Below are 20535 nucleotides of genomic sequence, written 5' to 3' on the forward strand. Positions count from 1 at the left end.
GAAGGCACAGCCCAAAGACATGCTCACGCACTGGGGCCCACGACCCCTAGTGTTAGTTCTGGGAGCTCCGGCACCAGAAAAGACTTAATGATGGGGATGGGCTTAGAAACTGGACCAACTAGACCGAGAGCTCGTGAGGATTTGGCCAAAAGGCAGACGAAGAGAGGGGCCTCGCTCTGCCCTTCCCTGGCTGGAGCCCTGGTGTTTGAGGTGCCGCGCCGGGAGCTTTAGTCTTACTCTCTGTAATTCGTGGGTCTGCCCCTTCTTTCTGTTCATGGCAGGAGGGGCTGCTGACAGTGCCGGGGAGGTGGTGGGTTCCGGGCCCACGGAAGGCCTGGAGCTGCTGAGTGATTTGAGCTGAGGGGTGGCCGCGGTGAAAAGTCATGTGGCAACTTCAGATTCTAGATTGGAAGGAACTGAGGAGGTCGAGGGCTGTGGAGCTGCTTTCTGCGGGCGCCCCCAGGTAACAGTGAGGCCAATGTCCCTCCACGCTCCTGCTGGCTGTGGCCACGTGTAGAGGACCTACGGGGCCCAGGACTGTGTTGAGCACCGAGGACACCGTTGCGTGTACTCCAGACTGAACTGAGGAGTTCTGCCGCACTGCCTCAGGGAGGGGCGAGAGCCACGGGCCCCTCTGACCCCTTACCGAGAAGCCCCGGTCCTTATTGATATGGAGAGGAACTATGCCGGCCTCCACCCCAGCCCTGCCCTTGGAAGCTGGCTCCCCGGTCTGCCCATGGCCAGCACGCCTCAACCCCTTGTTCTGGCCCCAGCTGCTCCTCTCCAGCTTCCTGGGGTCACCGTACTGTGCCAGCCTCCTAGCGGGCTCTGACCAGCCCAACCCCAACCCCGCAGAACAAAATCCAGAGCTCTCACCTACTGTGGAAACCGGGCACAGCCGCGACCCACGGCTCCAGCCTCTCTACCTCTCCTCCCCTTCCCTTCGCAGTTTTCATTTCCAAGCCTTACCCTGTCCTTGAATTCCTGGGTTCGCTCATTCATGCAGCAATCTGGAGGCCAAATTCTGTGTCAGGGGCTAAGGAACCCGCTTCACACCCGGCGGGGCGGTGGCGGGTCCGGCTCCGAGGACGCTAGCGCGGGGCAGCCAGTGACCTGGCGCGAGCCCCCCACGCCCATCGCCTGCTGCTACATGTTGCTTGTGTACTAGACCCCGGGAGACCAGCCCCAGCGGGGGCTCCTGCCTGTGCTGCGCCTCGCAAAGGCCTTCTGGCCTCCCCTCCTCTCCCTCCCGGGTCACCCGGCCCCGGCCCGGCCCGCCGCGGCGGGTGCGCCTCCACCTCCGGCCGCCGGGGGGCGCTGCTCCGGCCGCTCTCGCGCTGCGCGGCGTGGGGAGGGGCAGGTGCGCGTGCGCGCGGCCGGGACGGCCGGGACCCCGGGGAAGCCGGCCCTTCTGGGGACGCCCGGAGACTTCCGGGGCCCGCTGGGCTGGGGACGCTTGGGGCCCCCTCCGGCGCGGCCGGCCCTGCCGCCGAGCGTGCCGGGGCGCGAGCACGGCCGGTGGGAAGGTGCGGGGGAGCGCAGACCCGCGTGCGCATGACCTTGGGTCCCCGGGGCTTCATCTTCCTCCGCCGGGCCGGGAGGCCGGCTCGCTAGTGAGGCGTGGGAGGGTAGCCGGGGCCGCGAGAGCCCGTCGCGGAGGGGGAGGCTCCTGCCGCCAGCCAGCGGCCGCCGCCAGAGCCATCCCAGGAGGGTCCTGGTGCACCCCCAGACCACCGAGGGGGTGGCTCCCCCGGAGAGGGGGGGAGATGGCAGGGCGAACAGAGGTCCCCCGTGGCCGACCACGGCCGTCCTGGTGAAGTCGGGACCTGGAGCCGCGGAGGGTGGGAGCCGAGCGGCCGGGCCGGTGGGCTTCAGTGGGAGCCGCGGCCGGAAGCCCCCCGCCCCCGCGCCGCATGGCATGGCGGCGTGGGCCGGTCCCCCTCCACGGAGCATTTCGGCTCGCGTCTTACCCTGCCCCTCCACACGCCGCTGTGGCCGTTCAAATGACTGGTCTCTGGCCCCCACACATCGTCCCTGGGGACCTCAGCATCCGGCCCCAGGGATGGGCCACCTCCATCTGACCAGGCTTTTCTTGGCCTCATGGTGACCCCACCACAGCCTGCGTTGGCCATCGGGGCTCCCAAACCTTGTCTTCCCGGACACCTGCCCACTGTAGTCTGTGCCCTGGGGTCCTGCTCTCTGCTCCTCCTGCCTCCTCAGGGTCTCACCGCAGCCTCAACCTGGGCTCCCCAAGCCTAATCCTGTCCAAGCCCCTTGTTCTGGCTTCACTTCCTCCTCCTTGGCTCCTCTGACTTGCCTGGCAGAACCCCACGGGGCCTGTACCCCACAGCCTTTGCCCTTATCCATCCGCCTGCTCACGCATTCGCTAAACCCCTGTGCCCCAGCAGGTCCCTCCACGTGTGCTCCCTGTCCTGTGTCCCCATCGTGTGAATGTTCCCACGACATTCCAACCAGAATTCCCGTGGGGCCTGTCCGATGGCCCCCTCCCTCCCCACCCCACCTCCCGCCACCCCCCTACCATATACTCCGGTATTAGTCCTGCCCACTTTGCTGCCCAAACCTGCTGGGATGTCCACAGGGAGGCTTTCAGGGTCTGCCCACCAGGCCAAGGAGCCTCCCAACCCTCCCACATGGTGGTGACACAGCCAGGGGGCTCCAGGGAGGAGATGCAGCTTGGCACTGCAGAGGTTTCCTGCCTGGCTTCCCATTTGGTGGCACTTTCATGGAAACTATGGAAGCACCGTGGCCTTGTGGGGCGGGGGTCAGGTGGGGCCTTCCTTGAAGGAAGACTGATGGTCATAGCCCGAGTGAAGTCAGCTGGCCCAGGAGAGTGTGGCCAGGGCAGGGTGGGAGCCAGTGTCCCCACAGGCTAGGCTCTCAGCCACTGCCCCTTCTCTGGTGTGCCCGGGACACGGTGGACACCAGCATCACCAGCCCCAGGGTGGGTGGGTGCCAGGAGGTCAGGGTAGGGGGCCGTTGTCAAAAGGAAGCGGAGACCAAGGAGCACCCAGGGTCCCAGTGCTGTCCACGTTTCCCGGGGCCGATCCTGGCTCTCGTGACACTCCTGCTGCCGGGGGGAAGGGCGGCCCAGCGGATGCACCGCCAAGTCTGCAGCAGGGGTGTGGCGAGGGCTGTGCAAGCCCCTCCCCCCACCCTAGCTGGTGCTGCAAATGGACGGTTGCAGTGGGGGGGCGGTAGAGGCTGCCTGAGCTGTCCTCACTCGCAGAACCTGCTGGCTACAGGTGGCTCAGAAGGCCCCGCTCTGGGACGAGGGGCTCCGGATTTCTGCGTGCCGCTGCACAGCTCGGTGAAAGTGGCCATCGAGGAGAGGGGCTGAGCGGGACGATGCCAGTCCGTCCTTGTGCCGGAGGCCCAGAGGGGAAAGAAAGAGCAGTCAGTCCCCATGTGCGCGCTCGAGGAGGTGGCTGGCACTTGCTCCCATGGCTGGCCTCCAGCACTGGAGCAGCTGGGGGAAGACAGTCTGCGTTGACTCAGTTTCCCTCAAACTGCCACGGCGGGGGTTTTCATCCATCACCGTTTCTTTCTGTGTGCTCCGGCTGCCTGCAGCTGCGGCCCTCCCTTCCCAGCCATGGGCTGCCCTTTGGTTCAGACCCCATCCCCCCGGCACTCAGGCCTCCTCTTCTCACCACTGTGGCCTCCTGTGGCATCTCTAAGGCACAAACCAGAGCCTACTAGCCACCCCCCCGGGGGGGGAGGGACACCAGCAGACTCCTGGCTGTGGCCATGATGCATGGCAGAGACCCCGAGGAAGACCAGACTGGGCCAGGCCTGCCTCTGCCTTCGCTGTCCCTGCGGGCATCCAGCCCCGTTTCCTTGGGTCAGAAGTCACGGGGTGTGCCGTGGGGCATGTGTCCCTCCTACAAATCTTTCTCAGAAGCCTCAGCCACTGCTTTCCCTGCCCAGACCTGGGACACGTGGCCTCCTCCAGCTGCAAGGGAGTCTGGAAGGGTATTCTCATCCAGACACGCTGAAGCCCAGAACATTCTGGGTCCCATCAGGAAAGGACACCTAGGAGGCTCCGCACTGCTATGTGACTTGTCCTGGTGGCCCTCTCCAACCTCATCACCCCTGCCACGACCCACACCGCCCTTCCCCTCCTCCGCCCTCCGCCTGTGGAACTCTGCTCCATCTGGTCCCAGGGCTCCAGCCCCACTGTCCCCGCTGTGGCCCCATGGGCTGCGGCCCCACTCAGAGTTCAGATACCTCCAGGAGGACTGTCCCGAGCCTGGTGGGGTAAATAAAGTAAGAGAGCTTATCTGGCGAGACCCCATGCAACTATTAACAAAACCGTGGCCGGGATGCCTGGGTGGCTCAGTTGGTTGGACGACTGCCTTTGGCTCAGGTCATGATCCCGGAGTCCCGGGATCGAGTCCCGCATCGGGCTCCCAGCTCCACAGGGAGTCTGCTTCTCTCTCTGACCTTCTCCTCGCTCATGTTCTCTCTCACTGTCTCTGTCTCAAATAAATAAATAAAATCTTTTAAAAAAAAAAAAAAAAACCGTGGCCAACTAGAACCCACTCATCAGGGAGAAGGTCACTGTTGTGAGGTGAACTGTGTCCCCCAGAAAGGTTGAAGTCCTCAGCCCAGGTACAGGGTCTTTGCAGATGTGGTCAAACTGAGGTCATACTAGAGGAGGCCTGGGCCGTGTGCCAGTGACAGTGTCCTGATAACAGCTGGAGACACAGGTGTCCAAGGGGGCAGCCGAGTGCAGACAGAGGGGCAGTCTGGAGCACGATGTCTCCCAGCCAAGGTCCACCAGCCACTACTGGCCATGGGATCCCACACTCCTGGCCTCAGACCTTCAAGAAAATTAACGTCAGGTTGCACCACTGGTGTGTGGGATTAGGTCATGGTGGCTCTGGGAAACTCCTGAAAGTTCACGGTCAAGTGAAAAGCGCAGAACAGAGCTGTCAGCGCCCACCCCCATCCCCACCCCCACCCCCACCCTGGAACCGACCGACCAGGGAGGTGGGAACCTGTCCCGCCTGCGTTCATGTATATTTGTAGTTTGTTTTTTTTTAAACACATTTATATATTACTTATTCCAAATAAATATAAATTCCAATCAAGGAGAAAATAAGATGTCCCAATTCATTAAAAAACCCACAGCTCTCCCGATCTTTCCTGCCTGATTCGCTGGGAATGTTCCGCCACCGGCACCTGGGGCGGGAATGGGGGCCCAGGTTTAGTGCATTTGCCAGGTCTCTTTAGAGGAAGAAGTGAGAGAGATGGGGGCGGGGCGATCTCCGCAGGTGGAGAAGCTGTTGCCTGGGACTCCAGGGAGGGGACCCTGGTGTCACCAGCCGGCTTCTGCAGACAAGCTCTATGTCACAGGTGGATGCAGGACATTAGGTTGGGTGGGGTGAGGCAAAGACACAGGAGAGCCGGTGCCCCTCTTGGAGAGCTGTGGGCTCCCCCTCTCCTGCCCTCCCTTAAAGTGGGAGTTGGGAAGGAAAGACACCAGGCCCGTAGCTATGGAGACGCGGGGTGCCCAGCACTGCCTCCAGGAAGGTGAGCAGCAGCGAGACACCCCTTTGGCAAATGAGGTCTCCTCCAGGAAGCCCTCCAGGACTCTTAGGCTGGATTAGGTCTAATCTCATATGGAAAAAGATCCACTCACCTCTGAGAGCTCCACTTAGACCTCCCCTTCCGGCCTCAGTGAGTGTCCCCTCTGTGCCCTGACTATACCTCCGTACCCCAAAAAGCTCACAGCACACACTGTCTGGCCTGCCCAGGTTTAGGATGAGCAGGGCCCAGGCCTCTCCCTCCCAGGAAACCACAGACATCTGAGGAGACTTTGCCCAGCACTTTTGTGAGCTTACTCCCCTCATCCTCATCCCTATGTCAGCCCCATTTTGCAGATGAGGAAACTGAGGGTGTGGACAGACGCTGGCACGTGCCCAGGTCACACACTTGCGGCTGCCACTGGGCCGGAGAGCACAGACCCCCAAGCCGGCCCCTCTGACTCCAGGAAGGGGGTGGGGAATGGACACAAACAAGGCTTCACTCTTAAGAAAACAAAGAATATTTTATTCCTTCAGCGGGTTCTACACAACGACACCACGTGAACAGGGTAGGAGTCTTGTCTTCCTTGACGCCAGTCAGCCTCCTGGGAGACCGTGTCTCACTGCCCAACAGGCTGAGCCCCGCTCAGGGCAAAGGAGGCCACAGTCACCTCCAACTTGTGCAAAAGCATCTTCCTCCCTGTGCAAATACACGGCCACGCTGTACCGTGTCCACTAGCAGGCCCTTCCCTCGTGGCCTCATGGGAACACCAAACATGAGGAGAATCCCTGGGAGAGACACCATTTGCTGGGGAGTGGGGGGTCCCCCTGTGCCCATGTCCTTGAAGACTCTTCTGCACAGCTTACGGAACCCCGGCCAGCAGCCAGAGCCCCACACAGTGGCTGACCCAAGTCCCCATTTTACAGAAGGGCAGCCTGAGGACGGCAGGGCGACCAGCCTTCCCCTCCCGCAGCTGGACTTCACCCTGGAGCTTCCCTCCCACTGGCCCCTGCCTGGTCCCCCAGCCAAGCCCCTAGGTTACTATGGGGTCACGAGCAGGGGCACTTCCCTCTGTGTCAGGTGGAGAAGCTGGAGTGCATCAGCAGAGTGCTGGGTTCTGGGACACCAGGAGGTACCCGGAGCTGCCTCTCCATCCCTAATACAGAGACCGGACAGGTGGGCGAGGAGTGCCCCCAGAGCTCTGTCAGGGGGGCGATGTGAGGTTAGCCGCGGGATGGCCCATCGGTGCGGCCATCGAAGACCCCGCGGTGGCAGTGGCCCGGATCCCAGGCAAGGGCTGGAGCGTCGGTGGCGACCCCGAGAGACCCCAAGTGACAGCGCCAGGCTCCGCGCTGACACGCCGTCCTCTCGGAGCTCGGTGACCGTACAGTGCGGGCAGGAGGCTCCGTGTCTCCGGGCGGAGGCCGCCGCAGACGTCAAGGGCGCGGCCAAGGGCGCCCCCGCCTCCCCCTCCCCAATCCCACCCCCGCCCAGGCCCGCTGGCGACCCGGGCGCCCGCCTCACAGGCTGGAGGGCTGGGCCAGGCCGGGCCCCGACGGGGCGGCGGGCGCGGCGTCGCCGTCCGGCCGGGCCTCGGGGCCGCGCGCGTACGTGAGCACCACGGTGACGGTGGCGAAGGTGGCGGCGTTGACGGGGAAGGCGCGCAGCAGCGTGGAGGCCAGGCCGCGCGTGAACACGCGCCAGCCCTCGGCGCGGTAGCTCTGGCGCACGCAGTCCACGAAGCCGCCGTAGCGCGGGGCGCCGCGCAGCCCGTCGGCCTGCAGCCGCGACTTGACCACGTCCACGGGGTAGGTGGACAGCCAGGACAGGATGCCCGCCGTGCCGCCCGCCAGCAGCAGCTTGGGCACGAGCAGCGCGTCGCCGGGCTCGCAGCCGAGCGCGCGCGTCAGCACGTCGTACGCCAGGAAGTAGACGCCGAAGCTGGGGGTCTCGCGCAGCAGCGTGGAGCCCATGCCCCGGTTCACGCCGCGCAGGCCCTCGCGCCGGTAGATGTGCGCCAGGCAGTGCAGCGAGCCGCGGTAGGGGCGCGCGGGGCCCGCGTCCTGCAGCTGCAGCCGCGTCTTGGCCAGCTCCATGGGGCAGCAGATGACGCACTGGATGGCGCCCGCCGCCGCGCCCGCCAGGAACTGGTGCAGCGGCGTGTCCTGGCCCAGCGCCCGCAGGGTGTTGCCCTGCACGCCGAACACCAGCGCGTTGATGAAGGTGAGGCCCATGAGGGGCGAGCCCAGGCCCTTGTACAGGCCCAGCACCTGCGGGGGGAAGCGGGGGGCACAGGCGCGCGTCAGGCGCGCTCCTGCTCCTGCTCTGGCTGCCCGGCTCGCTTCCCCCACCCCCGCGACCCTCCCGCGCGCGCGACCCCAGCCCACCCCCGCGCGTTCCGGAGGACCAAGCCGAATTCTCCCAGAAGCCATGTCCTCAACAGCAGAGGCCTGGGCGCTCGCACCTTCCCCTTTCCCAAGTCCCCATCGTGCCCAACCCCTCCCCCTTCTCTTTTCAGCTCTGCCCTCTGGGCCGAAAGCATAGAAAGGTGCTTCCCCACCGCCCACCCCCTGGGCCCAGGCCACTCACACTCTCCTGCTTGATGATTGACTGGAAGCAGTGCAGGGTCCCGCGGTACTGAGGCTTCTCCGGGTTCTGGACCTGAAGCCGCACCTGCAGGGACAGGACCCCGTGAAAGGCGGCAGGCCGAGCCAGAGCTCCCAACCCCTTGCCCCAGCACTCAGGACAGCCCAAGGAGGCTCCCTCGGGGAGGCCCAAGGCTGCATGCTGGAGGCAGGGAGCCAAGGAGCTTTCTTTGGTTTTGGAAGTCCAGGGTGGGGCTAGGGCCGGGTGTCTGTGCCTCCTCAGGGAGGGTATCAGTGCGCAAACGGCCACAGAGACAGCCAGCTGCAGAGCGGTAGAGGGTCCCTGAGATCTCAGACAGGCAGAGACTAAGCCTCTCGCTGCATTCTATCTGCACGCTGTGTGGACACTGGGACACGAAGCATTTTCCCAGACCTCCCCACTGTCCTGGTGGCAAACCGTGGCCAATGGCCGGGGGTGAGGGGGGGGTTGTTCCCCACCTAATTCCCATCACCCAACTTCCCTTGGGGTCCGACAGTGCCACAGTGGATGTTAAAAGCAGTGAGCGTTGGACTCCGAGGGACTTCTGCTTTCTGCTGGTAGACAGTGTGAGGACAGTGGTCCTGAGTTAAAGCAGCGACAGGAGAGCAGCTCATTGCCTCCTCTGTGACCATGTCACCACCTTCGGGACCTGGGGGTTCATGCCCAGCTGCCCTTGGAGCCCTGTAGTCCAGAACCTCCTACTGTGAAAGCACTCTTTGTTGACAGCTTATCTCTGCGATAGACAGCCCGGCCTCACAGTGGGCCTCAGAATCCAGGTCACGCGGACGGGGGATGAGCTGGGTTAAGTCCTGTTCCCAGGGGCTGACTCGGAAATCACGACCACAGACAGGGCCACAGCACAATCACCCCTTCGCGGCTGGCAGCACCGGAGGGCCTAACCCGGGAATCACCAGCCGAGGTGGGTGGAATTACCCGCCCTCCTACTTCAAAGATGGGAACACTGAGGCTCAGAGAGGTTTGCACCTCAGCCGGGGTTGCCTGTCCTTTCCAGTAATGGGAGTGGGCTCGCTGTGTCGGTCGGGGTCAGAGGAGGGGAGCTGGCGGGCAGGAGCCTTCCCCTGCCAGATGCACTTACAGAAGAATGCCTTTGAAGCACAAAAAAGCACCATCTGGGCACACGAGGACCTCTGCAGCTGGCAGCCACTGCTCTGCGAAGCAGCTGACAAGCAAGCACACCCTGCAGCGGGTCACCCCAGCGCCCCGTCCCACCCTGGCTGCCTGCTCGGCCAGGACCTGGTGGGGGAGGGGTGCATGTTCAGTGGAGAAAAACAAAAGGACTTGAGCAACGTGTCTGTAACATATTAACACCTTAAGACTTCATAACCTGTTACCCGCTTGAGCTCTGCTGGGGTTGTTTTCGCCATGTGAGGTTTTTCACTTCCCTCCCATGTTCTGGGGTTTCTGGTGGGACATTTCTCCTGCTCATGCAGCCACTAAACGGGCCGTGGGAGCAGAAACCACGACTGCGGGACACGCGGACTGTGGCTCGTGGTCTCCGCAGCTCCCAGCTCTCCACCGGCTGAGACCCCCGACATGAAGACCCTCTGGTCCGGCAGGAGCGGATTTTTCTTCACCAGCCCCACCTGGGTGCCCACCCCAGGACCCGTGCGGGACCCAAGCTCACCTCACGCCCTCCCTGTCCCCTGCCAGTCAAGAGGAGGAGAGGTGTGGCGGGGTGTGGTTCAGGCCTGGGGTCTGGGATCAGCAGGGACAGAGAAGGGTCGGGTTCCCCTGGTCTATACTGACTAGCTCTCCAGGGCGAGGCTTCTGCTTGTCTACAGCAAAGTCACACTTTTGCTCCCCGTGCAGAGAGCCCCTAGGAACATAAAATGTCAACATCACATCCAGGTGCAGAGCCCCCAGGGCCCAGCCCCTCCCCTGCCCTGGGATGGCCACTCCCCAGTGAGAGTAGTTTTACACTCAGTGACCCTGCTTAATGTCCTGTCCCAGGCAGAAGGGGGAGGGGGGAAGGGGAGGCAGGGGAGCCTCCTGGGGACCCTGTTCTCTCCCCAGACATGTGCTTCGCGATGAGATGATTCATAGACTCATACACTTGGTGTGCGCGCACTTTTCTATAGGTGTCCGATTTCGGTTAAAACAACAGTAGAGTTATTGAAGTAAATCCCACTTTCGCCAAGCACAGGGAATATATATGGGCCTGTGTACATTTCTGTTTTTCAGCAGAAATCACTAATGAGGGGCGCCTGGGTGGCTCACTGGGTTGAGCCTCTGCCTTTGGCTCCGGTCTTGATCCCAGCGTCCTCAGATGGAGCCCCGCACTGGGCTCCCTGCTCAGCGGGGGGTCTGCTTCTCCCTCTCCCTCTGTTTACCCCTCCCCCCACCTGTGCTCTCTTGTCAAATAAGTAAATAAATAATCTAGAAAAAAGTCACTAAGGATTGGGGGAGAGGATCTATGAAGGACTGTTTTTATTTTTTTCCTTTTTAGTTTTGTTTCTGTAAGGGTTAAAAATTTCTTCACAACGTATGTTACTTTTGTACTAGAAAGCCAACCAAAGAACTGTGTACAGGCCTGATGATGAAATTCATTTCAAAAAAATATCACATGCCCATGGCAGGCACAGTGGTGGAGGGGGGATCCTGGAGGAAGTGTACAGAATGGGAAACACGACTTGTCAGTATGAGAAAAGGTGCTCTTCTACCTGGGAAAGAGCCAGTAAAAATTAAGGCCATTGCGGAGGGCGCCTGCGTGGCTCAGTCTGTTAAGCTTCTGCCTTTGGCTCAGGTTGGGAGCCCAACATCCTGGGATCGAGCCCTGCATCCAGCTCTCTGCTCAGCGGGGAGCCTGCTCCCTCGCCTGCTCCCCCTGCTTGTCCTCTCTTTGTCAAATAAGTAAATAAAATCTGAAAAAACAAACGGCCATTGGTGACATAGCATTAAGTTAAACCAAAGGAGCACGTTCCCTGATCAGCCCCGTGAGAGGGGTCACGAGCTGGGTGACAGAGGGGATTCCTGGGGGCAGGTTTTTTCCTATTTGTAAAAACCCTGGTTTATATAGACAGGTTTCCCCAGATGTCATGCTGGTGGACTGCAGTGGCCAAAAGAAGTCACCAGTGGATTTCTTCAAAGACCACCCTCCGTGGGCGAGGTAAGGGGGGGGCAGGGGTGTCCAAGGGACAGGAGCCCTGTGGGGTGGAGAGGCTCCACCCCCCCCCCCCGTCAGTGCTGGGGGTATGGCCATGGCCCAGGAGCTCAGAGTGGCCAGGGACTCCAGGACAGAGCCCTCCCCAGCCTGCGGGCACTGAGGAGGGGGAGTGGGAGCGGGGCTGGTTGAGGGCCGAGTCGCGGCTCAGAGAGGCATGGCCCCTGTAATGCGGGGTTAACGAAGTGAATCCAGAGCCCCTGTTTGGCCGGACACAGAGGCATTTACGACATGTGACCACGAGCTATAAACACAGCGGAGTGGGGGCCAGTGCCAGGCTGGGCTGCTTTGGCCTGGGGGCAGGCTTCAGGCCCGTAGTGCCCAGGCAGCTGTGCAGACAGGTTCTCGGCAAGCTCTGGGGGGACACGGGCTGCCTTGTGGCAAGAAAGCCTGGTCCCTCGGCCTTCTCCCGGCACTGCGGATGATGGGATAGATTTGTGCTCTGCAGAACCAGCATTCCGCGTAAGCCCAGCATGACCGTGGAGCACCCGGCATCACAAGGGCCTCTGTGATCTTGCCCAGCGCCTCACTTGGCAGATGAGAAGCCTGGGCCCTGAGGTGAAGCAGCTGGCCCAAGGTCACAGGGCAGATGGGCTAGCAGGGGGCCTGGGCCCGCATAAGGCCTCAGGCAGAACATGTGCAGGTCAGAGCCAAAACATCAAGCCAGGCCCTCATGCCCGCGCTGAAGGCAACCCCAGCCCTGAGGTCCCGAGTCCTTTCCTTGCCCAAGGACCACCTGACTTCCACTGGAAAGAGGGGACAGGAAGTGACCTCAAACTCCGCTCGGGCTGACATCCTTGCCTTCGCTGTCCCCGTAGGCACTGCCAAGTTCAGTGTTTACAGTGCGTCACGGGGGCTGGCCTGCTGCCCTGCTGCTTACAGCTCGCCCTGATTCCCCGGGGGGAGCCGGTAAGGGAAACTCCAGCCGTGGCTCGTTTCAGGACCTGAAACCCCAACCACAGGGAGAACATTCTATTTGGGAATTTGCAGCTGGACAACACAGACCTCCTCTGTTTCCACTGCGGGCCTCTGAGAACCCGGATCTGGACAGTTTATGGAGGAGGAGCCGTGGGAGGAGTGCCTGCCCGGGGCCACACGCTGGAGCCGTGAGCTCCACGCGCGTGCACACCAGCCCCTGGGAACCGATGGCTCAGTTTCGCACCCGTGGGGATCACCATTCAGAGATGATCATGTTCACGGGAAATACTGACAAGTTCCGGTTCTTCGGTCCTTCTGTATTTTCTCTCTGAAATGCTCTTTCTTTCAAGATGTCTGGAGGACTTCTGCAGGGAGGAGCCCCCGCTCTGGGCAAGGGGAAGCCTGTCTTTCAGCCTCTCAGGCTCAGGGCTCACCGTGGACCTCCAAGTTCAGCTCTGAGCTGGGAGGTGTAAGGCCAGACCCAGAAGGAAAGCGGACACGCTGCCGTCCACCTGGGTGTCACAGAACCTAAGTCTACCTTTATTCCAGAACCTACGGGAAGACCTCGCGGGGGTTCCCTGGTCACTGGAAAGGGGCCTCCAGACGCCCCAGCCCTTCAGGCCTCTGTGTAACGTCTGCGCCTCCACAAAGACCTGAGAGTAAAACCAGGACAAGACACTCACCTTGACCGTGTCAAATGGGTGTCCCACGAGCACACCTGCCACACCTGGAGGGAAAAAGGAGGACCGTCACCCAGATGCCTCAGAGATCTGCAGTGGTGGGGGGGCTTCCGGCTCGGGGGACCGCATGGGAGCCGCCTGGTGGGAACACAGAACGTTTACAGGGGCCTCCTGTACGCAGGCGCCTCTGAGCACCTTTGTCCTCAGGTCTGCGTGAGCAGTGGAGTAAGACGGTGACATCCCTGAGGACAACCCAGGATCTGTCCAACTCACAGCTGGTGTCTCTCCCTCCCCTGCTGCTCCCTGCACTTGACCAACCACAGCTGTCTCCCCCGCCACCACTGGGCTCCCTCCCACCCCCCTCCCTGTGCAAACACCTCCCAGCATGGCGGGGGACCCAGGGGTTTTGGACTTGGGGCCAGAGAATCACGCAGATTTGAATTTTCAGTCTGCCACTCAGCAGCTGGCCAAGCTCACAGGGAACTGGGGCTCCGTGGCTCACAATCCACCCCCTCACCCTGCAGGGCTGACCCAGGGCCGGGGAAGAGGCATCGAGGTATTACAGACACTGGCTGACCACTCCCTTCCCTGCAGGCGAGTCACCTGCTGCCCAGGGAGTCCGTGCCAGACTTTGTGATCAGGTGATATGCATCAGTCCAAGCCAGGCCCCAAACCCAGCCCCACCTGGAAGGACAAAGGCGCACTCTCCAAGTTGGCTCCTGGGCCTTTCAGAGTCCTGAGTGCTGTTCTCAGGCAACTGTCCCTGGGAGGCAGGCACCTTGCTTCCCCAGTCACGAGGCTCAGTGAGGTGGCCTGCCCTGTGCACCAACTCCCACACCTTCCTCCCTAGAACTCCCTGTGGGAATGTCTTAAGGTTCCCTTTTTACTGCTGGGGCATTTATAACGAAGACAGGTGCTATTTGTTGAGTGACAAACGGTAACCTTTCTACCTGGGGTCACTGTTGTTCATTTTGCATGTAAAGAAAGGACTATTAGCCCATTTTACAGATGCAGAACAGGAGGCTGAGAGACTATGTCTGTGTTGCACAGCTAATAAGTTGGTGGGGTGAGAACTGGAACTTCTGGGCCCGGGGCCCTCCTCCTCAACCACTCATCTCTCCTGCCCCCTGTCCGGGCTGGGTATCATGGTGGTGGGCGCCCCGAGGTTAGACGGGATTACTATGCAGCCGCTTTCCAACCTGTGATCACTGTAGGGGGTCCTCTCCATCCCGTTCAATGCTCTGGGCCTTGAAGGATCCACTGTGTTGGATACTAACTTTGCCGATCCTGCGTTCTTTTTGGTTATGTGTGCCTGGTATAGCTTCACAACGGCTCGTTTCCAACCTGGTCCTACGACTTTGTTTTCCATACTCCTGGAAACAAGCTACCGCTCGGCTGTGGTCTCTGCTCCCATCTGAAGCTGTCTCTGATTTTGCCAGGATGGGACATCTGACCTGACTCATCCTACTTTACGTGAATGAACCTTTCCCACATCTTTGCTCAGGCGAACTGCCATTCGTCCTCCTGCTTGTTAACGTTCCCGTTCAGCTCAAGGTTACTTCTGATTTCTAACACTTAGAATTATTATGTAGACACAGGATAAGAACCGTCATGTCCCCAAGGCTCTCTCTGCCCCCCCCACATCTCCCCACCCCAGTAGCTTTCCCTTCTACCCCCGCCTCTCCCACACCCAGAGACCCCCCAGACCCAGAGCTGTTCCCTGTCCTCACCTCTACCCCCTCCTGCGGGTCTCTAGTCTGATCAAGTGCCATTCGCTTGCTGCCTTTCTGGGTTATTTTTCTCGGAGGTAACAAATACAGCAATGAGTAGCCTCCGAATTCCTGCTTCTCTGCAAAATTTATTTTGTTAACACTGTTGGGGAGCCACGGTCCTGTGCTCTGGTGACGCTCTCAGCCCGAGGCCAACATCCCAGAATCTTCTGGCTCCTGGTGCTGCCTCTGCCGGTGCATTTCTTCTCCTTGTCAGTAACATATGCCTTCCACCAGGAAGCCTCTGAGATTCTATCTGTAGATTTCAGGAACGTCATTGAGATGCCAAGGGTGTGCCTTCTTCTTCTAATTTTTTTTTTTTTCTTAAAGTAACCCTGCCTGGTACCACACCAGCACTTTCACTCTGAAGACTCAGGCCTTTTTCTTATCACAGAAAATTTCCACTCTTACGTATTCATTCTTCTCCTTCTGGAACCCCTAACATTCACAGCAAGACGAAAAGGCATCCCCAAGGCATCTTGTCCCTTGAGACTTCTATACCTGCGTCTCTGGTCTTTTGAGACACACAGTTTCTATCTTTTGCAAGCCACCTTCTTTTTCCTGTCGTGTTGTGAATTTTCTAAATTTGAACAGCCTAGTTCTAGAATTTACTTTCTGGGGCTTTGGAAACCTCACACTTGGCTGGGGTGTGCTGTTTGGCTTTGATTCTCTCTCCAGCTGTGGGCCCTTCTGGTCCTTCATGCCCTGGTCACCCAGGCCTAGTTGTGGGGTCCCCAAGAACCACACACATGAAATGCTGGAGGTCCCCTTCCCGTGAATGGACCCTCCTGCCTCTGGCCCCAGACCCGCTCAGGTTCTAGACCAGCCTTCATCAGCTTCTGGGATGGGAGGGGTGACCCCTCACCCCACCAGGTGGTTGGGAGGCCCCAGCAAGGCCTCCCCAATGGCAGCAACTTGCATTCCTACTTTCCCCAGAGGCTCAGTTCACGGCCCTCAGGGGAGGGGCTTTGGGCCTCACCTAGGACATCCCCATTCACAGGAACCGAGAGGGCCTTGGGGCCTGCCTCCATCCCAGCCTCCAGTCCCACAAAGCTTTGTCTTTTTAACTTCACAAGTACCTTGAGAGCCAGGAAGCTGTGCCAGAGCAGCTCCCCAACAGGTCACTGGGGCAGCACAAGGGGACCCTTTCTTCTGTCTCCAAAGCCAGTGCCCCACTGCCTTACATAAGCTGGATTCTTGGAGGCACCCATCATGGCCCCTCCAGGGGACCACCCTCCCCAGGCAGGGTTCCCCGCCCCATCATGGAGCTGCTCACCCCGCATCCTCCTATCCACAGCTGGGGCACGGAGAACTCCACTCAGAGCACAGGGCAGGTGAGTGGGCTGAAGACCTGGGACGGACCCCCCCCCCCCCCCCCCCCCCCCCCCCCCCCCCGTGGGGAGTGCGGGCAGGCCTTCAGACCAACCGACCACGTGAGCACCCAGATGCTGTCAATCAAGGTGCTTGCCCCACCTCCCCGAGGCGAAGCTTAAGTGACCCAACACTCAGCCAATCCGAGGTGATCTACTGTTCTCCCGCCCAGGAATCTGAATCTAGAGGGACCCCAGGCCACCAAAGGGAAGCACACTCATCACCCTGCCCTGGCCTGCAGGCCTGGAGGATCCCAAGGGGAAGGAACTGGGCAGGGGCCTTGAGAGCCCAGGGGTCCGAGGTGGGAGCGCTACCTGCGCATGGTTCCCAGACAGCCCCTCTGCGCAGGCTAGCCATGCCAGGGACCCAGAAGGCAGGCCAGGGACACAATCAGGTCACTGTCCCACTAGTCCCTCCTCTTCTCAAGACCAGGATTATTTGACCCAGGAGTTCTCCTAGGTCAAATAAAAGCAGGAGAGGAGGGGCACCTGGGTGGCTCAGTGGGTTAAACCTCTGCCCTTGGCTCAGGTCATGATCTCAGGATTCTGAGATCGAGCCTCACATGGAGCCCCACATCGGGCTCCCTGCTCAGTGGAGAGCCTGCTTCTTCTCACTCTGCCTCCTTGTGCTATCTCTCTATCAAATAAATAAAATATTTTAAAGAAAAGAAAGAAAGAAAAAAGCAGATGATCCCAGGGGGAGAGGGGGGCCAATGACCCTCACAAAGAACGTGGCAGCTACTTCCATCCTGGGGGACTCAGGTTTCCACAAGCACAGTAGGGAAGTGGGGCTTACCCGCAGCCCCTGGCCGGATCTCTGGAAGGCCGTGGGGGCGGGGGCTGCCGCCTGCAGCTGGGTGTGGTACTGGACTCTAATCTAGCCCCAACCTTGGAGCTGGGACGAGATTTCCTAGGTGGGCCTGGTAAGGATGGACAGAAGGCATTCCAGGAGGGGCCCTTTAAGAGTAAGAGCCTTGAGTGACCGAATACGTGTGTCTGGGTCCCGGTGCAGGCCTGGCCTTCCGATGAGTAGTGCTACCCCAAACCCTGCAGCGTGCAGGGGGCTCCCAGGACACCCGGGAGAAATCAGAAGGAATCCTGCCCCTCTGGGGAAGAATTCACACTCCTGGGTGCCTGGGTGGCTCAGTTGGTTAAGCAACTGCCTTTGGCGCAGGTGATGATCCTGGAGTCCGGGGATCAAGTCCCACATCAGCTCCACGGGGCATCTGCTTCTCCCGCTGACCTTCTCCCCTTTCTCACTCTCTCTCAAATAAATAAATAAAATCTTTAAAAAAAAAAAAAAAAAGAATTCACACTCCTGAAGAAGTTGGGAAGCCATGGGACAGCCCACCCTCACTGAGCCGTCACTTGGTGGGGGAGGGGTAGAGGAGGGCCTGGGGCCCAGCAGGAGCAGGCAGGGGCAGGGGCAGCCACAGGAGGCTAACAGGAAAGGCAAAGTGGGGTCACAGTGTGGGGGATAGGGGTGCTGAGAGCTGCATCTGCAGAGGCTGCCCGCCCCCTCCCGTTTCCTGGCCTGGGCTTGGGAGAAATGCACCCATTTATGAAAAGCTCTGGGGTTTTCCCCCTTCAGCAGGCTCCAGCCCAGGGGTTTCCTGAAGCCTGATTGAGTAACAGTCTAGGAAGTTCTTAAAATCTCTTCACACAGATCACTTCCCTGGCAGCTCTCTTCTCTGCCAGTCTCCTCCTGCCCAGAGCAGGAACTCAGGATGCAGAGGCCATTGCTAGTCCCTCCTTTGCCTCCAGGGAGCCCAGCGCCAAACCCCAGCAGATAGGTGCTGGAGGAGAGAAGCCCATCAGCGCAGGACCCCGCCGGGGGTGTCGCCCCGCAACTCTGCCACCTCGGTGCGGAGTACCTGCACTGAAACCTGGCTCGCAATTAACATCAATCGAGTGAATTAGCTCTCCCAGTAAAAGCAGAGAAACCCCAAGGCACAACAGGGAAGCAGCCGTCCCGGTGTCCCGGGTGGCCCACAGCAGAGCCAGGACTGCACAGTGGTTGCCACTCTCTCGGGGACACAGGCTTGGGGAGGTCCCTAGGAGCCCGGCGCGCGTGAAGAGGCCCCACCCCGGTGACACGCACGCGTGAGCACAGGGGCTAGCCCACGCCGCGTGTCAGGCCCACGCCGCCACCTGGGTGGAGTCGCCCCCCAGCAGCTCACCGAGCGGCGTCGGAAGGCGCGGCGTGCCAAAGCGTGACTCGGCGCCTGGGGTCGGAACGGCGCCCTTCAGGACCCTCCAAGGCCAGCCCTCTAGGGGGTCGTCCTGCGGCCCCAGCCCCGCCCAGGCATCGGCGGGGGAAGAGGGTGCAGCCAACCCCAAACTTCTCCGGCCCTGGGAGGGGACCCTGGTGCGGGTGGGCGCGGGCTGGGGATGCAGGAGCCGGTGAGACAGATGCGCAGGAGGCCTCGGGCTAGAAGCGCGCATGGGGCGGTGGGGCATCCTGCTGGGAGTCCCCGCCTTGCAAGCCACCGTGCTGCCCCGGCGCCCCGGACCTCTCGTCTGGACGTGCCTCGAAGGGTTTGAACGACGCGTGCCCCCGCGGACTGCGTGCTGGACGCCCTCTGGGCCTGTTGTCAGTTCACGCCCGCGAGAGCCCCGTGACACGAGAGCACTGTCACCCCCATTCTGCAGGCGACGAAACCCCGACCCGAGGGTGGGCCGCCGGGGCCCCGGGCCCGCAGGTGAGCCGGCCTCCCACCCCGCGCCGGAGCCGGCCGCCTCCTTACCCCCAGCGCATCCAGCAAGGAAGTCGAGCGCCATTGCCGGGTCCCCGGTGAGGCCGCCCTTCCTCCTCGTCCTTCTCCTTTGGCCCCTCGCCGGGCGGGTCACCGTCGGGGATCCCCCGGGTACGGGGGATTGGGGCTCGGCCTGGCCGCCGCCTCCTGGCGCGGAGCCCGGGGCCGGCCGGGGTCGGGGGGCGGCGGCGGCGGCGGCGGCGGCTCAGTGCGCGGCTCCTCGGTCAGCGCACGACCCTTGCTGACCGGCTCGCTTGCCCTCGCGGCTGTCCCGCCCGCAGCCCGTGGTCCCTCACCTCGGGCCGCGCGCCCCGCCCCTCGCGCCTGCCGGCCGGGCCCCGCGGGGTGCAGAGCGGGGCCAATGGGCGGGCGAGGAGCGGACAACACCCCGGGCCCTGCGCGTCGTCGCCGCGCTTCATTGGCTGGGCGTGTCCGGGGCGGGCGGGGTTGGGGAGGGGACGTGGCGGGCGGGGGAGGCGCGCGGGCGGGGGAGGCGCACCGGGCGGGGGAGGCGCGCGGGCGGGGGAGGAGCACCGGGCGGGGGAGGTGCGCGGGCGGGGGAGGAGCACGGGCGGGGGAGGCGCACGGGCGCCGCAGACAAAGAATGTGCTTCGTGCGCCCGCCCGCGCTGTTCCGGGCGGGAGAGGCGTCCCGGTGCGCGCGGCGGCGGGACGTTGGGGCCGGGCCTGGGAGCGCGGGGCCTGAGCGCGGCCTGTGCGGGGCGGGAACCTCCCGGCGCGCGCGCGACGGGTCAGCTGAGCGGGAGGCGGGGTGTGCTCGCTCTGGACCGGGCCCGGGGACCTGGGGCCTGGGGCCACATCCCGACTCTGCTGCCAAACCCCTGGTCCCTGCCCGTGTAATGGGGACGCGGGCGCCTAGAGCCTGGATCCTCCCAGGCTCGGACACCACTAGCTGTGATGCCCCGCGGGCGGCGAGTCGCCCCTCCGCCTACGCTCCCGCCCGGCCCGGTACGCGGGATGTCCGGGTCCGAGCGCGCCAGCCTTCCCGGGCGGCGGGGAGGGACCTGGGACGGGGAAGGGGGCCGTGGGGCGCCCCTCGGGGATCCGCACCTGCCCGCGCGCTGCGGGGCCGTGGGAGCCTCGAAGGGTGCAGAGTCGGGCAGGTTCCTGGACGCGCCCAGAGCCGCGCGGCAGAGAGGGGGCGCCGGAGGCCTCGGGACTGGGCGAGCCAGGCGGCGGGGGAGGCGGGGGCACACGGTGGGGTCAGAAGAGGATCCGGTCCACGCAATCCGCCCGGGGAGACGGTCCCTGAGATTGGCAGTGGCAAGGACCCCCGCCTGGTCAGAGACCTGTCCTTCCCTCCTTCCCCAGGGCCTCAGGAGGCCTGGACTGTCCGGTTGGGACTGGACTTGACTGGACACATTCTCCTGCACAATGAGGGTGAGATAACACCTTTTCGGCCTGGGGCCCAACTTCCTTCTTCATGGCCATGGCCCTGTGGTTGGGACCACACTCCCAGCGGTGTTTCCAGGGCATTGCAGATCGCACAGTTTCTGAAATCGCGAGGGGGGTTACGATGGATCTGTACCCAAGGTTTTAAAGATTATGTATTTCTGGTGCTAGGGGGGATATCAGCTAAGCCGTGATCCATGGTGATACAGAGGCCACCAGGAATCCCACAGTCACCAGTCACGTGTGGTTTCCTTTTATTCTTTAAACTCTAGGTAAG

General features: G+C 61.9%; 1 protein-coding gene across 2 annotated transcripts; it reads right to left on the minus strand.

The window, feature by feature from the left end:
* Positions 1-6051: 6051 nt before the first annotated feature.
* Positions 6052-19249, minus strand: SLC25A29 (solute carrier family 25 member 29). Of its 2 annotated transcripts, XM_045073668.1 has the most exons (4): positions 18838-19249; positions 12955-12998; positions 8137-8220; positions 6052-7817 (listed from the first exon to the last, which is right to left on the minus strand). In XM_045073668.1, exons 1-4 carry the CDS (start codon positions 18869-18871, stop codon positions 7068-7070), a joined length of 912 nt encoding a protein of 303 aa, XP_044929603.1. In that variant the 5' UTR covers positions 18872-19249; the 3' UTR covers positions 6052-7067. The 2 variants fall into 2 exon arrangements, with proteins under 2 accessions (XP_044929603.1, XP_044929604.1); XM_045073669.1 differs by lacking the exons at positions 12955-12998; positions 18838-19249 and adding an exon at positions 9269-10447.
* Between the last annotated feature and the right edge of the window lie 1286 nt (positions 19250-20535).

This window comes from Mustela putorius, unplaced genomic scaffold (assembly GCF_011764305.1).
Source record: "Mustela putorius furo isolate JIRA1106 unplaced genomic scaffold, ASM1176430v1.1 tig00000129_pilon_pilon_pilon, whole genome shotgun sequence".
In the NCBI taxonomy this organism is placed as follows: domain Eukaryota; kingdom Metazoa; phylum Chordata; class Mammalia; order Carnivora; family Mustelidae; genus Mustela; species Mustela putorius.